The sequence below is a fragment of the Typha latifolia genome, chromosome 1, assembly GCF_019914945.1.
Source record: "Typha latifolia isolate L0001 chromosome 1, TyphaL0001v2, whole genome shotgun sequence".
In the NCBI taxonomy this organism is placed as follows: Eukaryota; Viridiplantae; Streptophyta; class Magnoliopsida; order Poales; family Typhaceae; genus Typha; species Typha latifolia.
The window spans coordinates 5,197,300-5,214,971 of record NC_133086.1 but is presented as its reverse complement, the minus strand read 5'-3'; the positions used below and the strand labels follow the sequence as shown (position 1 = coordinate 5,214,971).

The following is a 17,672-nucleotide window of genomic DNA, read 5'->3' as shown; positions in this document are numbered from 1 at the left end:
CAAATCTATTTAGCTTTCGCCAGGCATTTCAGGTTTTGATTGGATTACAATGGGCCCCTATCTTTTATGATCCACATCTAGTTAGTCTGATTCTATCTTATCCATATTGGATTGAATTTAAAATAGTGAGCGACCCACTTCTTGTTGTGAATTAACATGAAATAAATACGCGGATCTTTGATAACGCAAATGTATACATCCCAGCTTGGGCTCCCTCCAATGGTCTGGAAGCTAATGTGGGTGGCCTAGATACCAATCTTCCAATAAATTCCCCTTGACAATTCGATAAAATAAAATAAAAGAACGAAAGGATATCAATGGATTGACTCTGCACAACAGTAACGCATGCTGAACACATGCATTAAAGAATGTAAATCAAATATACATTTTAACTTACTTAGTAATAGACATCTTACAACGTTGCAAACTTGTAAATTAACTCTCGCATGATATTCTTACAGTATAGCAGTGGGCACTAAAAGAATCAAATTGATGTGGTGACTACAGGTGCATAGTCATTTCTAGGCTATTTAATTGTTCGGAACAAATACAAGAGTAGGAGCTAGTAACTGCAGTTTTTACTCTTATCTCACATCAGACCTATGTGTTTCTTGACATCAACTCACCTGCCAAAAAATAATTGACTTCAAACATGGCCCTAGTTCGTTCCTCCCACAGGAGAAGGCATCGCTGAGAAATTGGCCAAAAAATTGTGATTATCATGGTCGAGTTGCTGTTCTGTGATGAAATGATGAATCTCCAAACCTGATGGGCGTAACATCTCTCAGCATCTTGGTGGAATTGTACAGATAATACCTCCTTCAAGTAGTAGGGACCATACATAGCATCCCAGTGTTTTTCTCCAGAGGATACATGGTGGCACCTTTTACGTATTTTTTATGTTTTACAGCAGGCTCTCTGAGGCCAGAATTATCTGGGGTCTTCCTCCGATCAAACTTCTTTATGACTGAACAACTACTAAGTGGGCCTTCCATTCCAGCTCCTACCTTCCTAGGATAAGAAAGAGAGACAAAGTGTGGGACTTACCTTATCTAATAAAAGAAATACATGCACTAAGTTATTCACCAGAAAAAAAATAAATGGGCATGATGTGGAGAAAAGAAGAAAGGCATGCATCTGGGGTCTGGCCAACTAAATAGAATGAAAAAAAGTTGGGGTAAGAAAAGAAAGAGAAGTTAGCAAATTACTGTCATGTTTTATAAATGCACATTACTGCCACGTTCAATAAACAGAGTGTAGCATCCAACAAAACAATCTTTGGGTTAGGTGCCCATTCAAAACTTAGTCCATACTAGTAAAAATTTCTTATAATGAAAGAAAACTTATACTTGTTTCAAGGTAATATACCAAAATAAAAACTTTCACCTATTATTATTAGGCTAGATTAGAAACTTTACTTAAAACCTTTGATGAAGGTTTTATCATATTTGCAATGCACATTAGATTCATAAAATTCTCATACCAAAAAATGAATCCCAATTTTGACCGATCCTAAGACGGATCGACCAATTTTGTCACGACCCAAATTCACAATCATAACCTATCATGTACCCAGATAGGACTTGAAATATATGAAGTTTTAGCAATAGCTATTCAAGTCCACAATATAAAATATCTAAAAACAAATAATAGCTTTAAATCCAAACTCTCAAGGAAATAAAGATATTATATACAACTATAGCTCGAAGTTTTGGTTCGGGTTTGGCTTGGTTAAAAAATGAAACATTTCGTTTAGTTTCGTTGTATTGGTTTCAGATTTCTTTGGATAACTAGTCTCTTCTTTATCTTATTTTTAAGGCATCATACAAAATCTAATAGCATTTACGTAATGAGGTTGATATTGAGTTAGGTGCAAACTGGATTCAAGTCAAATCCAGCTTTGAATTTAAAAGCTACATTAGAAAATATTGTTATTATGGTTGTCTCGGTTGAAGGTTAGTTTTGAGGCCGGTTTAAAATCTGATAGGACCAAAATGTGAAATGTCTCGGTATTTTTGGTCTTTTGGACAAAACTTCAAACCATGTATACAATGAAGATCCAAATAAAAGTAAGGAAACAGATAATTTTCAAATGAAAACAGAAACAACTAAGACAACTGAAAGTAGAAAACCAAATCTGAAGTGAAGATAAGAGTATTAATGACAACTTTAGCTCAGTGAATGAATTCACCAAAAAAGCTAATAAACAACAACATTTATTTTAAAATCCAAGGCTCAGCAATTTATAACACGGAGAAAATACTAAGCATGCAAGAAGCCTTTATATTCCTTTAAAGAGCCAGATCCAGTAGCTGGACCACTTAATTCACCAGAAGAAACTGGATCAACCTGCTCGGATGCTTCAACAGCCCAGTAGCCAAGAAGGGGCTTATAGCAAAGTGATTCGCTCTTCTACGTAAAGATACCGGGCTTCTTGTTAACAACAAAAACAAACCCTCTTTCAATCGATTGAAAAAGGACATGAAGTCCCCGTTCACTTCAGAAATAACTTTTTTCTTATTCAAGAATACAATTCTTTATTCCAGAATAACAGCTAAATACTATAATAACCCCATTCTAGAATATAAACACTATTCATCAAAATTACATCTTATATCACACACTAACTCAATTACTAATTTACTTTAATATATATTCCATCAACATACTTTATATCAAATCAATGAGTATTCCTAGTAATTTCAAAAAAAATAACACATTTTTTCTATGTTTTTCTTCACTTTATATCAGATTAAATGTAATTATTACATCCTTATTTTAAAATACAAGTGAACATAATAATAGTTATTTTTAGAATAAAGACCTCATTTTGAAAATAATAAAGAGAAATGTCTATTCTAAAATTTACCTTATTCTTAAAGTAAACGAGGCCGAAGGGACATTACGTGAATAATACTAAGCATGCTCATGACAAAAATAAAGCGAATAGTGAATTGATATCATGCGTAAAATTTTATTATGTGGAACTTCTCAATATAAAATATCATAAATCTTTTTTGGACCTGTCTTTATATGGACTCACTCAACTAAAAGTCATCACGAGATATTGCTCGAGTCGTTCCTCATAGCTGGTTCTATTAGGGTCACTATGAGGTCTCACTGCTCCCTAATCCACAAATGTCACCTAAGAAAGTCACTACAATGATATAAAATAAGTATTTTTCCTGGACTTCTAAGTAGACTCGAGTCACCATAGAAAATCGCAGAGTGATTTATACTGAGATTGTTCTCTAAGTCATATCTATCACAGTTTTAAGTTTTGTAAACTGTTCATATTATGGACTCACTCAACTAAAAGTCATCATGAGATATTGCTCGAGTCATTCCTCATAGCTAGTTCTATTAGGGTCACTATGAGATCTCACTGCTCCCTAATCCACAAATGTCACCTAAGAAAGTCACTACAATGATATAAAATAAGTATTTTTCCTGGACTTCTAAGTAGACTCGAGTCACCATATAAAGTCGCAGAGTGATTTATACTGAGATTGTTCTCTAAGTCATATCTATCACAGTTTTAAGTTCTGTAAACTGTTCATAATTAATATATTTGCTACTTGCACGAAGAATAGCAATACACGAAAATAAACATGATATACATCATATCATAAATATTTGCACAAAAGTAATATCATATATATTTGTACAAAGATAGCATGATTAACATCACATATTTGCATAAAGATAACATCATAGTGTAATAGCACAAAATATGAGATGAATAAAAACGCAAGTGAAGAGGTCCAAGTGGAATCGCTAAAATCTCTAATCCAAGTGTAAGGAAAATAATCAATTTTAATAATAAAGAAATAAATATTTTCTAACCATAAATATATTTTTAAAATTAAAACTAACTATTCACTAAATTAGGCCAAATCAAGCCTAAGGAGTTGGCTAGGTTGTGACTTCTGGATTTTGGATTCTAGATTCGATTGGGTCAAAGATGATCCAACATAAAAATTGCTTTGTAGGCTGCAAGCTAGCACAGGTTAGCAGCATGTTGTGAACCAGCTCAGATCTGGTTGGTCTAGTCTCGAGTCACACACTCACTTGGTGGATTGGTCTAGTTGGAATGAGTTTAGTCTAGATTTACTTGGAGGGCTAGTCATCTAAGCTTGAATAGCTACTATATATGAGATGTAGTGAGCACCCCAAAGGCATCAATGAACATTTACCCTAATCCCTCCTCTCTTTCTCTAGATCCATCCAAATTGGCAGTGCTCTTACCGAGGCCACCACCAGCTAAACCACTCCTCCTTTCTAGCTTTCATCTTCTCCTTCACCCTCATTAGCTCTCTCTCTCTCTCTTCAACTACAACCCACTTCCCTTCTTCAACCTCTCTCCCTTAACTCCTACTCCTCCCTTTACACTCCACCGCAACCCTTTTCTCTTGCAGCCCATCTCTTAATCGCCCACCTCCATCCATAGCTACTCCATTCTCAGCGCCAACCAATCGCCCTCCACCTCCAACCGCAGCTCACCATCAACCCACAACACTCCATCGCAGCTCACCACCAACTCATGACACTCCACTGAACAGAGCTCACCGTTGCTCCCCCACTGTCGCTCACGACAGTAGCGCTTCCATCCTCGGCCATGACCAGCACGCGAGCTATGACGAGTAGAAGGGCCACTGCCAAGGCGCCGACTAATGGAGAGCCCCCAACCACCACCAACACAGCTATCCTGATAAAAGCCGAAAACTTCTCGAGTGCGCCGAGCACACCGCCAATGGGAGGAGCACTGGAATCTCTCGCAACCCTTCTTCTTTAAAGGTTGCCTGATCTGCAAGAAAAATCTCAAGAAGACATGAGAGGTTTTAGGGAAGATGTAAGGTCCTTGGTGCTCGGTGACCAATTGCAGGAACAACACCGACTATTGGACCAACCACTACCCCCAACAGCAGATTGGGTGGCTCCACCATCGAGAAGTCCCCTCCTCCCTCACACCCCTACACAAAAACCCAATACCTTGCCACCATAGCTTGGAGGGTGAATCGGCAGACTGCCAGACCTGCAACTGCTGTCGTTCAATATGGATGGCTTCTCACCAAAGTCGACACCATCATGGATAGCCATTGGCTACGACAAGCTAATGCTACCGTGACTCCCCGACCTGAGACTTCCCTTCATGACCCCTGCGGCAAGGGAAGGTGCCGTGTCTAACCATGACCCTCATCGCAAGCGAGAGCGCACAGCAAAGCTGGCCACCAGTTTCCCACCTCAACCCGCTTTCACTTGGATTGCTACCGTGATGTCGAGGGGCCCTCCACCTCCTCTAAATCCTAGGACTCCTCCACAAGGTACCTATGGACCGGATGGAGAAGGAATGTGTTACAGACATGGCTAGAACCAAGAAAGGGAGGATGATGCAGTGGCAAACCCTTGGTTGAACCAAGAGGGCTTTGGGTTGCATCATTATAGGGATGATCTAAGAGGTCACTGTAACATCCAAAAAGAAAAAATGGTGCGCATGTGCCCGGCACGTGTGCCCCTTTCCTTCTCCCTCCCTCTCTCCTTTCTTTCTTCTTCTCTTTCTTTCCTTCTTTTCTTTCCCCTCCGCACCAATAGTCTCTTTTTCCCCTTTCTTCTTCCTGCCACGTCAGAGCATCGCTGAGCTCGCTGACCCGGAGATCAATGCACCGGAGCTCCTTCTCTTGTCAGGTAAGATTAATTTTTTAAATGTGTTAGCATTGTCAATTTTTCCTCTCCAAGGTTTCCCCTCTCGGTCTGGCTGTGATCCGACCAGCCGGTGGCTTCATGCCTTGCCGCGTCGGCTCGATGAGCTCCCCCTCTTCACGAAGATGCACCCGATGGCTTCCTTCGGTGCCCTTGTGGCCGGAGTCATCAAGTGGCCCCTCGCCTTGGCTAGCAATCGAGGCAAGGTGAATTCTCGCCGCCGGTCGCCTCTGGAAGCTGGGGGCCCCCCCTCGGCAAGCTTCTGCTTGCCGAGGAGAGCGCGCTGGTGGGGTCGACTAGTTCGCCGGTGACTAGGTTTGCCGGCAGCTCTTCCCCTCTTCTACTGATTGGGTTCTTACCCGTCGATGGGTGGTCCCCAAGTTCCCCACCGATCGAGTAGGCACTGTGGGTGCCTTCTTTCGTCGGCGGGGTGTCGGATAGGCTGTTGGCCTCCGGCAGCCACCCTTCCTCCTTTCGGTCAAGGTGAGGAAGGAGGGAGGGGGGTTGTCTCGGTCTCTAGCTAGGTGCAGCCCAGCCCGAGTTCCGGTTCGAGCTACGTGCAACCCAGCCCATGTGCTAGGTCAGTTGGGCTGGGCTGGGTGTAGCCCAACTGATGTGGGCATCATATTTAATTTGAACAAAATAAAGTTGCTTGAGTCCAATTTTGGTCTAATTGATCTAATTAGGTTCAACTTATTTTCATATTTAATTTGTTGAGTTGATTTTTAATTCAAATAATCAATTGAATTAGTCAATTGATAGGTATGGTAAGCCTATATGCGGGGGATGTCCACATTGAGTTATTAACTAAATTGGGTTAGTTAATTTAGGTAAAACTTAATCAATTAGGATCCTATTAGGAAATGAATTCCTATTAGAATCTCAATTGATAGTTATGGTAAGCTTATATGTGGGGGATGTCCACATTGATTTATTACCTAATTTTGGTTAATCAATTAGAGTCCTATTAGAAAATAAGTTCCTATTAGAATCAACTAGAATCAAAGTTGTTAACCTATTTAAGGGTTATTGCATGAGAAACAAAACACAATTTGGAATTATTTGAAATCTCTTATTTTCTCTTCTGCGGTCTTCTTCTTCTTCTTCTTCTTCTTCTTCTTCTTCTCTCTCTCTCTCTCTCTCTCTCCCTTTCTCCTACTCTGTCTTAAGACTCTTCTCTAATCTCTTCTACTTCCTCTCTAAATCTCTCTCCTTCTTCAATCTCTACTTTTTGTTGGTTACTGCTGCTGTCCAGAAGATTCCAGTAGTGAAAAAGAATCTTTGGGTGCCCGGACGTGAAGAGGACTTGGTTTTAAAGTAAAAGCACTACTATTCCATTTATTGGTAAATCTAAACTCTAAAGTCTTTCCTTACACCATATTTTAGGCCTTTCTACTATCAACGTACCTATTTGAGAGTTGAAGAAGCTACTGCCTTATCTGAGTGATTTTCTCTCCTTCCATTTAGTAGTGATCCTTTTAATCAATTAACTTTTGGGCGGAATACTTTACGCTACAGGGGCACTCGATTAGATCTCGATCAGCTTACCACCCACAGACTGATGGCCAAACTGAGGTGGTGAACTGGGGTATTGAGCAGTACCTTAGCTATTTTGTGGGAGAGCGCCTTAAGAGGTGGCTTGATTATCTGCTTTGAGCAGAATGGTCCTACAACACTGTCTTTCTCACTAGCATCTTCAGCACGGATGGAGACAGACCTCCAGCTGACGAATAGAGATGCTACATTGAGAAGGTTGAGGACCCACATGGCGGAGGCGCATAACCACATGAAGCAAATCTATGATTGCAAGCATCGTGAGCAGGAGTTCGCAATCGACGATCTAGTGTTCGTGTATTTTCAGCCATATCGACAGGTGACTTTGAGACCGATGCACAACCAAAAACTAGCGCACTAATACTTTAGATTGTTTCGAGTGCTCGTGCAATTGGGCTCGATAGCATATAGATTGACTTTGCCGAAGGGATCCCGCATCTACCCAGTATTCTATGTTTCAATCCTAAAGGCTCAAGTCGAGGCGGACTGATTATAGACATGGACATACCCAATCAACTGGAGGAGACAAACCCAGTAGAGCCTATGAGGATCCTGGCCAGGATGTGAGGACATAGGGATGGGAGATTGCAGACGGAGGTTTCTGATAGAGAAGTTGGGTTGACACTCTAATGATGCTACATGAGAGCTTGAGTCCAAGATAGCTGAGTACTGCCTGACTTCATACTTTGAGGACAATGTGGTGAAAACTTGGTGGATTGTGGTGTACCAGCTCACATTTGGTTGGTCTAGTCGAGTTATGTACTCACTTGGTGAGTTGGTCTAGTTGAGTTGAATTTAGTCTAGGTTTACTTAGAGGGCAAATCACCTAAGCTTGGGTAGCCCCTAAATATGAGATGAGATGAGCACCGCATCAATAAATATTTACCCTAATTCTCTTCTCTCTCCCTCTCTCTTTCTCTCTCTCTAAGGCCATCCACAGCTGGCAGCACTCTTACCGAGGCCATTACTAGCTGAATCACTCCTCCACTCTAGCTTTCGTCTTCTTCTCCCTCACCTTCATTAGCTTTCTCTTCAATTGCAACCTACTTCCATTCTTCAACCTCTCTCCCTCTCACCTCAGATCATTCTGCTCCTTCTCTCACACTCCACTGCAGCCCCTTTCCCTTGCAGCCCATCACCAATCGCCCAACTCCATCCACAGCTATTCCGTTCGGAGCGCCACCAAATCGCCCTCCACCTCCAGCCACAGCTCCCTATTAGCCCATATCACTCCATCGCAGCAAACGAACCCATCATTTCCCCTCCATCGCAGCTCACCACCAGCTCGTCACACTCCACCGAACCGAGCTCACCATTTCTCCCCCACCGCCACTCACGACACCGCAGCCCAGTCCATGAAATTAAGAAAGCATTTCGACCTATTGGCCCAACTCCTTGGGCTTGATTTGGCTCAATTTAGTGAATAATTAGTTTTAATTTTAGAAATTTGTTTATTGTTAGATTGAAATATCTATTTATTTGTTATTAAATGTGGCAATTTTTCTTCGCACCCGGATATAGATTTTATCTCTTCTACTACTTGGACTTCAGGTGAGCAAATTCACTCACATTTTTATTTATCTCGTATTTTGTGCTACTACGCTATCATGTTATCTTCGTGTAAATATCTATGATATTATCTTAATGCAAATATATATGATGTTACTTTCATGCAAATATTTAACTACTCATAATCAATATTTTTGCTACCTGTATGAAGAATAATAGCAATGCATGAAGATAACATGATATAGCATCTAACTTAGATAATAGTCTCAGTATAGATCACCTTGTGACTTTTTGCGGTTATTCGATCTACTTGGAAGTCTAGGGAATAAACCTATTTTAGATCACTGAGGTAACATTTTAGTTGACTTTGACAAGATTAGAGAACAGTCCCAAGCTAGATCCAAAAATTTCTTGCGATGACTAGTCTCTCTCCATAGTTAGTGGAAAAAACATAATGCACTTATTATATAGTGACACCTCTTGGTGCAAGACCAACTACGAGGAAAAATGTGAGTGGATGATTTCTAATTGATGTGAATCCACCGGCACATATCCAAATAAGAAATATGGCATTTATTTGACCCTAACAGAATCAGAGGTGTGTTTTTCTTTTTTCTTTTTCCATTTCTCTTCTCTTTCACTCCCTCCTTACTGTTGCAAAACAACTATGAAGAGAGAGAGATATTTATCTTACTTTTGTAGTAAGAATTTATAAGCATAGAACTAGATCTAGCTCGAAATTTATAATGATTTTGAGTGAATTTTTTTGAGGCTTCATATGTGTACTTTTTATTTTCTTTTTTATCACTTCTAAACTTTCAAAAAATTTCTGCATTTTTAAATATTTTTTTGAATTTTATGTAATTAAAAAAATAGTCTAATATCATATGGGCTAATATGGCTAATATATGTCATTTTTCGGATGGCTACCTTGATCCCAATCCTGATAATTGAAACTTTAGTACCAAGTGAAAAAGAGAAGTGAGAAAATATGTTCTCTCTCATCTTGGGATGTGATTTCCATAAATCTTAAGAAGCATTCATTGCCTATGAATGTGTTAAAAAAATTTCAAAATTTCAACACAAAGTGTTGCCCAACTCTTATTATTAAAGTCATGGGCTTCAACAAATATAGTTTGTGTCAACCAAAGTTTAGGTGATGTGTTTGCCCTCCTAAGGAAAACCTGGAGCTTTTCGAGGTTTCAAACCCAAATTAAGGGTCAAACCATAATCTGTTCTGAGGATTACTAAAACAGCTCTTCCTGTGCTTGAAGTCTTTGCATAGCTTATTATAGAAGGTGTTCGTACCTCAGCATTTTCTCAGATGCAAATCGAGCAGCAGTCAATGTACTCTGACTTGGTAACCAGTCCACTACCCGGCTGGGATCTGCTCTCATGGGAGAGTGGATTTTGATAAGCTGTATAAAACAAAGTTATTAGAAGGTACCAGAAGCTTTTTCTACTAATGAATTTTGTATAGCAATATAGCAAATAATATTATATATATATATATGATGTGTTTGTGTGTGTGTGTGTGTGTGTGTGTGTGTGTGTGTGTGTGAGAGAGAGAGAGAGAGAGAGAGAGAGGCAGGTTAGGACTTACTCCCAAACATTCCATCATCTGATAGTATGCCCTGCCGTGTAGTGGAGTATGCCCTTGCCTTGACTCTGAAAAGTACCTTGTCCTGGATAGAAAACAAAATCTATAGCTTAAGTAAAATAAATTATTTGTCATGTATGTACTCAATATGATGATAGGACCTTTGCTATTCACTTACCATTCTTTGTAGCCTGGATCAACTGTAAAACCATACATATCAACCGTGTCGCAAATGGAGAGAGCAAATTCAAGAGCCTTAAGCCCCGTTCCTTTGGCAGAAGAACCAAAGGATGTGCCCAGCATGAGATATACTGGATTTCGTATTGGAACTTCCTACAGAGAGAGAAAAAAAAAAACTATGCAGATTGGTAAGCGGAGTAGCAAAAGTACTTGCAAAACATAAAACAAAACTTACAGAACCTCTCATATATTAATTTTATGGGGACAAACTTTGGAGATATAACTAAAACAAGTAAACCAGATGACAGGAAATGCCTCTTTGGTTTAAACTAAAGTAATTTACATCTGCATCAATGAAAATGTGACACTCCAAGATGCAGTAGGTGATATTGCACATCTAGAAGCAAAATGATGCTCTTGACATCAGTAAAGGTATCAAATAAATAATCTGGACAGCAAAAGTAGAAAATAAAGTAGTCTGGAAATTTCCAGTTTTCCTTATTTGAACTATAAAATACAATTGTTCAATTTTTTAATTTATGAATGTTTAAATAGTACATACAGTATCATTAATGAAATATGCATAGTCCTTATCAGTCATTCATACACTAGATGGTACTATCAAAGATAATGTGTAAAATCTACCATCATAATCAACTATATTGTTGATGCCTTGATCAACTCAAGTAAGATATAGGCCAGTCACATGCATTATACTTTTGTACAGACTCATAATATTTACTAAGATTATAATAATCACTTTTATAGATGGATATGAAAATGAATTGTCTATTTAATTCATCTTGCTAGCCTTTCAACCTTGGACAGGGCAAGCAAGGTAAACATGGATAAATGATAAAAAAAGGGATGGATATTATCATATCAAGCAGACAAAATCTAATAAGAGGATGAGACGATCACCTTAATCATTTTATTCATGATATCATGGATAGTGGTTTTAATGATCAGCACCTCCCTTCCAGTTTCTGTATAATGCAAATATTTAGTAATTTTATAGCAGTGAAATAGACATCAAGCAAAGAAACAACTTCAGATCTTGTACCATCTAATTCTGCAACTTTATCCAGTGCCTTTGCAGATCCTCTATTAAGCAGGCGAAATGTACTTTTTCTACCAACAAATTTAGTGTAATTCTGCAATATAATAAAAGGAAAAATTATGTGTTTAAGGATAAATTATGATAGAAGCCAAGCATAAATAGTCTCATTATACCTGGATAGGTGCACCATTTTCTCTGACAACAACATCATAACCATCTATCTCTTCTCCAAAATTTGTTTTCAGAAGGTCTCCAGAGTTACCAATAACTGCACATCGACCAAACTGCCGAGGCACATAGGGTGGTACTTCAGGAAGTACAAGAGAAAGTTTTTCCATGCACTCTGTTCTGTTCTGGCATTGATTTCTGAAGAACAAAAGATGTAAAATATTATCGATATTGGAGTTTCTATACAATAGTTAAACTACCTAGAAATAGTATGGTGACCAAGTCATACTCACAGAAGTATTCCTTTATTGATTCTACGCCATGCATATTCCTCCCAGCCATTTGGCAAAGCATCAATATACTCCTTTGTGAGTATGGTTGTACTATTGCGTACCTATAATATAAAACATCTAGTGATTATCTCAAGACTTGAAAGGACTGAAAGAAATGAAATAAATCACAAAATAATTGAACTACATAATATCAGCTCATGCGACAATTATATGCACATTCATAGGATGAATGCTAAACTTAGCAAGATAATACATTTTAATTTTGCCAAAATGCCTAAAAATGTTATTGAAACAGCCAGGCAAAACAATAGAATTGAGGGATGTATCATAGTAAAGATATATTCATATATTAATCTGAAAGTTTGAATAAGAATAAGTTAACAATCAAACAGTAATTTCATAAAAACCACTAAAACATGAGAAAAATTAAATCTAGCACGCTTACCTGCTCCCATGTGGCAACTGCTTCACAGATATCGAAATCAAAGGCTAAACCTTCAAGTTCTCCAGTTTTTGGATCCTTCTGTAAAGATTATGTATTTGTGAAATAATGTCAGATACAGAGATATTTTAGCACAGTCCTGCAATGGCGTCCAACATGACAGATGCTCCTGGAAAGAACCAGCAGAGTAGCACATTCCAGGTGCAAATTTTCTGTTCCACTAAATGATTACTAAACTTCTTAACATTATGAGGTATCACGCCAAAATTTATTAAGCCAAAGTTTCATCTTCTGAATGAAAAAAAAAAAATGAATGAAGATTTAAGAAGTCAGCATGAGGATAAAAGTTAAAGAGGCTCATAATGCATCTTTAGTGAGGGTGTCACTTGGTGAAGGCTTGCTCCTCACATCCAAGAGATCATGGATTCAAGTCTTGGAAATAACCTCCTAAAAAATGAGGGCAAGACTATGAACAACTCTCTTCCCTAGATCCAGCATGGACGGGAGTCTCGTGAGCATCCTTTATAATGCATCCAAAGTTTCAATTAACCATCAATTAGTAAGAAAATAATTGTGTAAATAATTGAAAATCGGATCATAAATAAGATTTGTCGTGCATGATATATAGTGCAAACTCAGAATAAAAGTGCACTAATAAAATGATACCATAGTCAAACATCAGTGAGATCCATATAATGAAAGAGAGGTGACTCACCCACTTAGGTACTGTATCACTTGGGTATTGAATTGTAACTTGGCAATAATCTTTGCCACCCACGGCTTGTAAGCCTAGCCCATTTGCATTCTGCACTTAGACAACACGAGGTTTATGTGAACCAAACTGCATTTAAGCACTAAATATAGAGTCGGAGAAAACTAGAGAACTCATCAAGCATTAACTACATAATCCAATTAATTACTATGCCTAATTATACAAAAATGCAGTAGAATCTATAATGCAAACATTTGCGCCGATCATTTCGCATTTTTTTTTCGAAGGAAGACTAACCACGCACTTCTTGAAGCCGTTCTGGAGCGCCATCAAGGCACTCATGTCCTCCTCGGAAACCCTAGATCCATCATCTGAGGAAAAAAGCACAGAAATCAAAGGATCAAGAACGAAACACGAATCTAGAGCAGATCAAATGGAGGAGAGATAGGAATCGGATCAGCGAGGGCTCACAGGAATTGGAAAGACCGGTAATGTAGATGATGATGGCAGCGAGGCCTGAGGCAAGAGCGGCCACCAACCCAAGTTGCAAAACCCTCATCGGAGATATGGAAATGGCGAGGATTTAGAATTAGAGGAAGAAGAGGGGGGAGTTCGGAGGAGATCTCGCTTCATGTGGAGTGTGAACGGCGTGCCCGACTAATAGCCAAGGAAGTTCACAAATAGCACCTGGAAATTTTTATTTATTATCATTTACACCTTATTGGCATCTTCTGTTTTTATAACTTCAAAAAATACTCGAGTTAAAGTTTAACTAATATTCTTCAGGTCGGGCTCAATAATAATTAATAAGGATTCAATTCAAAGTTGGATTCTTCATTGACATTGATCTTATCCAAGATATATTACTCAATGTACTCATAGCCACCTCTATTATTTACAAAATAATTTAACAACAACAATTAATGTTAGAATTATTAATAGAATGAGGTCTAATTGGTTACGGATTCTGAGTGTAACTGAGGATCATGAGTATAAATCTGAACAACATCATTTAAGTAGAATTATTCTAGGATAATATTTTTTTAAGAAGTAGGAATCGTTACGGTGTCCCAATTAAAAAAGTGTCGGTGGAATTTGAATCTGAGAATATCCATACAACATTAGCTCTTTTAATTTTCTAAGCATAATCCCATTCGCATTATGTTATTCTGTTTGTATGAGATGCAATAAAAAAAAAAAATTTAATGACAAAGTAGCTATAGATTAATGCAAAGTGATAGAACTTCTAAATGAAATAAAATCTTCAATATATTGAATGAATTGATCATCATCTCTGAATTATTGAACACTCGTCATTATCATGGTACATAATCAAGCACTCTGTGTCCAGCTTCTCCAACACTTGCTGCATGTTGTTGTTAAGCAACTTATATTGCTCTATAAACACACACATCAGTCTCTATCACATAGCTTATGTTTCACACTCTCAACATTAGAGTTAGATTACATGTTATTATCAGTAAACACAACGATAATCTCTATCTGAGTCAAGTTTTGAATCAGCAATCCAATGTCGCAGTCTCCAATAAAAAGAGGGCTGGTTCTGATTTCGCAGCGCAGCCATACTTAAACATACTATACTTTCTGTGAACCCCTGTGAGCTTACCTTGTCCTGCCTTCTGATGGAATTCAACCATCATCTTGGAGCATTCTCTGCAAGCAGAAACAAAAGCAAACAAATCTAAAACATGAGGATATGCAATTAACTTTAGTACTAAAGAGAAGAGTGAATGAGAGAGATTTACAGGAGTTGTTCCTCTGTGTATCTACTGTGTAGCTCACTAGCTTTACTCCAGTGCTTGAACCCTTCAATTGTACAATGAGCAGTATAAATCGCCGCAGCAGCTAAGAGCGAAGGGCGGAATTTAAGCGTTTGGTGTTCGACAAGGCAGAGCTCGATGATGTAAAAAGATAGGAGCTCCATCTGAATCAATGCAAGGGAACGAGTTCTTAAGATGGTCAGTAAAAATAATTATCTCCTGAATATTATCATCTCATGGAACAAAGTTCACCTTCTTGTCCGCTTGAGCTGCCTTAAGGAACCTTCTCATGAAGGCATAAGGAGTCGGCATCGACATGTTAAACTGCAATGTGTTGAGTATCAACCTCTCCTGCTTTCATTAATTGACATGAGTCACTTGCACATGAAATCAAGCATAGTGTCATCCAATCAATGCAAGGATTTATACCATTTCAAGAAGTTCTTCTCTCGTGTAGGCACGATCGGATATCAAGATTAGATCCTCGACTACTGGAACAGAAACTTCCTCGTATTTGCATGCGAGTAGCATGGCTGTGATTCCAACCAGCTGAAGCTTCTTCCTTACTACTGTCTGGCGAGCTAAGAATCTGTCTATGATATTGACCATGAGGAATAAAGTTTCATCCATAAGTTCAAATTTGTAGTGCACCTATCAAAGAAATAAGTAAAATGAATTAAGAATTTCTGAAATCTGGAAGGCATATTTGAAGTCATGAATTGTGTAAAGAACTCGATGATGGAAAGAAAGAGGTTGCCACCTCTACAAGCCAGTCAATAAGAATAGCTCGCATCTTCTCGTTGATGTCAAACTGGTTGGACATGTAATTAGGACATACACAAGACGAGTCCTGCAAAATGGATGGGAGAATTATCAATCACCATTAGGTTCAGCAATTGCTTTTTAGTTTAAATGTTGATCTTAGTTCCAAATTCATAAAGGCAATCAAATTCTAAGAAGTTATAAGCAAGTAGATTACCAAGTAGTCTCTATTGTTACCTCAGTTTGTCTATAGAAGTTATAAATGTCGTCCACATAATCAACAACTGCCAGTGGATTATTGGAATCAGAGCTGTCAATATCTGGAACTCTTTCCTCCTCTAGATCTTCCATTTCGATCTCTTTCAACTCGCAGTTCACCTAAACAGTTAATAAATGAGTGATAAATCTACTCAAAATACTAAAGCTAAGAGCTAACTAGACTAAGAACAGTAAGTGATTACCATTTCTTCCATCTCCGCAACCATTGGTAATGGCAACTCATTAGCTAACTGGCAATCATCAATATCAATGGAAGTAGAAGTATGGAAATCATTTATACTCGGGGCCGATGTTAACGCTTTCTTCTGTCTCTCATTGTCAATGGTTTCTTCTCTTGTACTAGAATCCTGTACAAGTTCACGTACTTAAAAAAGTGTACAGATGCAAGCCATATAACTTTCATATATATTCTCAATGAAGGTTACCTGATGATACGGTTTTGATTGGTTTGCCAAAGTAGCAGCAAATTTCCTACAAAAGTGATCCATGGATAAACTTCAGGAAAGCATCAATCAAAAGATTAGATCCAAAGTATAAGGAAAGATTTTGGACCCCACCTTGTCATTGGCCGGTGTCCTAGAAATCCACCTTGGTCCTTATCGGCCATGCCAGTCTTACTGAAGAAAAGAGAAGGGGAAAGAGAGAAAGAAGCATGAGCTATTTATTATCTTTATGTTATGCTGCAATCAGATTTACTGAGAAATGGTTAAGATGCAGTACTCTGATAACCCCCTCTTCCTCACTGCACAAGGATAGGGAGGAACTCCCACGAAGTTCTTGATGTCTCTCAGTGCTCTGCGGTTGCTTGTTGCTGCTTGTGCAACAAACTTGACACCTTCCATAGGGACACCTTCTTGAATTGTCATCAAGTCCCAACCAAAAGAAAGAGCAATTACAAGTTTGTCGGCTTCTCGACGTTAATAAAGACTAAATCTTGTAGGCATCCTTAACAAGAAGATCTAATGATACCTCGTGCGCTTGCCGATCTAGGCATGCCTACCCTGTTCTCATCAGCCCTATCCATTCTCGTAATCTGCAGCAAGAAAGTTACACAATTCAAGAACTCAAAAGCACCAAATCTTGTAAACCCAGGTCATAAAATCGATCGAAAACCTTTCCAGTGAAATACCCAGATCACAGAAAGGAATATAACCTTCAAAATCCTCAGTTTTTAATGCAGAGGATCCTAGATCTTGAATCGCTACCTGATGCAGAGGGAAAGAGAGCTAGAGCAGTAACCCATCCATCCAACTCTCTCTCTCTCTCTCTCTCTCTCTCTCTCTCTCTCTTCTATCTCTCGCTCTCTTTTAGAGAGTTAGAGCTGGGCTCAGAGAGAGGGGGGAAGGAGGAGTGAGGAGGGGGATTTTAAAAAAACTAAAAGGGAAGGAGAAATTCTCGGATGGATGTCTGAGAAGGGCTTGATTTAAAAGCAACGGCTAGTGCGTACTAGCCGTTAGATGTAAGCAGGAAAGGGGCAGGGGTTGATGCCCGTATTGTCTTTTGAACAGCTATCTCGGCATGTGCTGTGCTTTCAAAATTCTCGGTGGCTTCGTCTTAGTTTCAAAGCCAAAACGGGTTGTAACTTATTAACTTTACAATGGTTGCTCAGTTTTTTAAATGCTTGCCTGGATA

The 17,672-nt window shown here is 38.7% G+C and overlaps 2 protein-coding genes across 10 annotated transcripts; both read right to left on the bottom strand.

The window, feature by feature from the left end:
* Positions 1 to 356: 356 nt before the first annotated feature.
* On the bottom strand, positions 357 to 13,894 carry LOC140791833 (sialyltransferase-like protein 4). Of its 6 annotated transcripts, XR_012109638.1 has the most exons (13): positions 13,690 to 13,894; positions 13,516 to 13,589; positions 13,222 to 13,311; positions 12,510 to 12,587; positions 12,065 to 12,165; positions 11,777 to 11,969; positions 11,607 to 11,697; positions 11,465 to 11,529; positions 10,542 to 10,696; positions 10,367 to 10,448; positions 10,072 to 10,181; positions 766 to 1,011; positions 357 to 690 (listed from the first exon to the last, which is right to left on the bottom strand). XR_012109638.1 is itself a non-coding variant. In XM_073142499.1 (12 exons), exons 1-12 carry the CDS (start codon positions 13,775 to 13,777, stop codon positions 822 to 824), a joined length of 1,317 nt encoding a protein of 438 aa, XP_072998600.1. In that variant the 5' UTR covers positions 13,778 to 13,894; the 3' UTR covers positions 357 to 821. The 6 variants fall into 6 exon arrangements, 5 of the variants coding, with proteins under 5 accessions (XP_072998600.1, XP_072998640.1, XP_072998614.1 ...); XM_073142499.1 differs by having other exon boundaries at positions 357 to 1,011; XM_073142539.1 differs by having other exon boundaries at positions 357 to 1,007.
* Positions 13,895 to 14,462: 568 nt separating this feature from the next.
* Positions 14,463 to 17,596, bottom strand: LOC140793701 (cyclin-B2-2-like). 4 transcript variants are annotated; one of them, XM_073145367.1, is made up of 12 exons: positions 17,194 to 17,596; positions 17,010 to 17,073; positions 16,761 to 16,890; positions 16,598 to 16,657; positions 16,466 to 16,511; positions 16,223 to 16,387; positions 15,999 to 16,139; positions 15,760 to 15,849; positions 15,429 to 15,650; positions 15,252 to 15,350; positions 14,985 to 15,163; positions 14,463 to 14,892 (listed from the first exon to the last, which is right to left on the bottom strand). In XM_073145367.1, exons 2-12 carry the CDS (start codon positions 17,062 to 17,064, stop codon positions 14,739 to 14,741), a joined length of 1,341 nt encoding a protein of 446 aa, XP_073001468.1. In that variant the 5' UTR covers positions 17,065 to 17,073; positions 17,194 to 17,596; the 3' UTR covers positions 14,463 to 14,738. The 4 variants fall into 4 exon arrangements, with proteins under 4 accessions (XP_073001468.1, XP_073001472.1, XP_073001456.1 ...); XM_073145371.1 differs by having other exon boundaries at positions 17,246 to 17,375; XM_073145355.1 differs by having other exon boundaries at positions 16,761 to 16,893; positions 17,194 to 17,373.
* Positions 17,597 to 17,672: the final 76 nt, after the last annotated feature.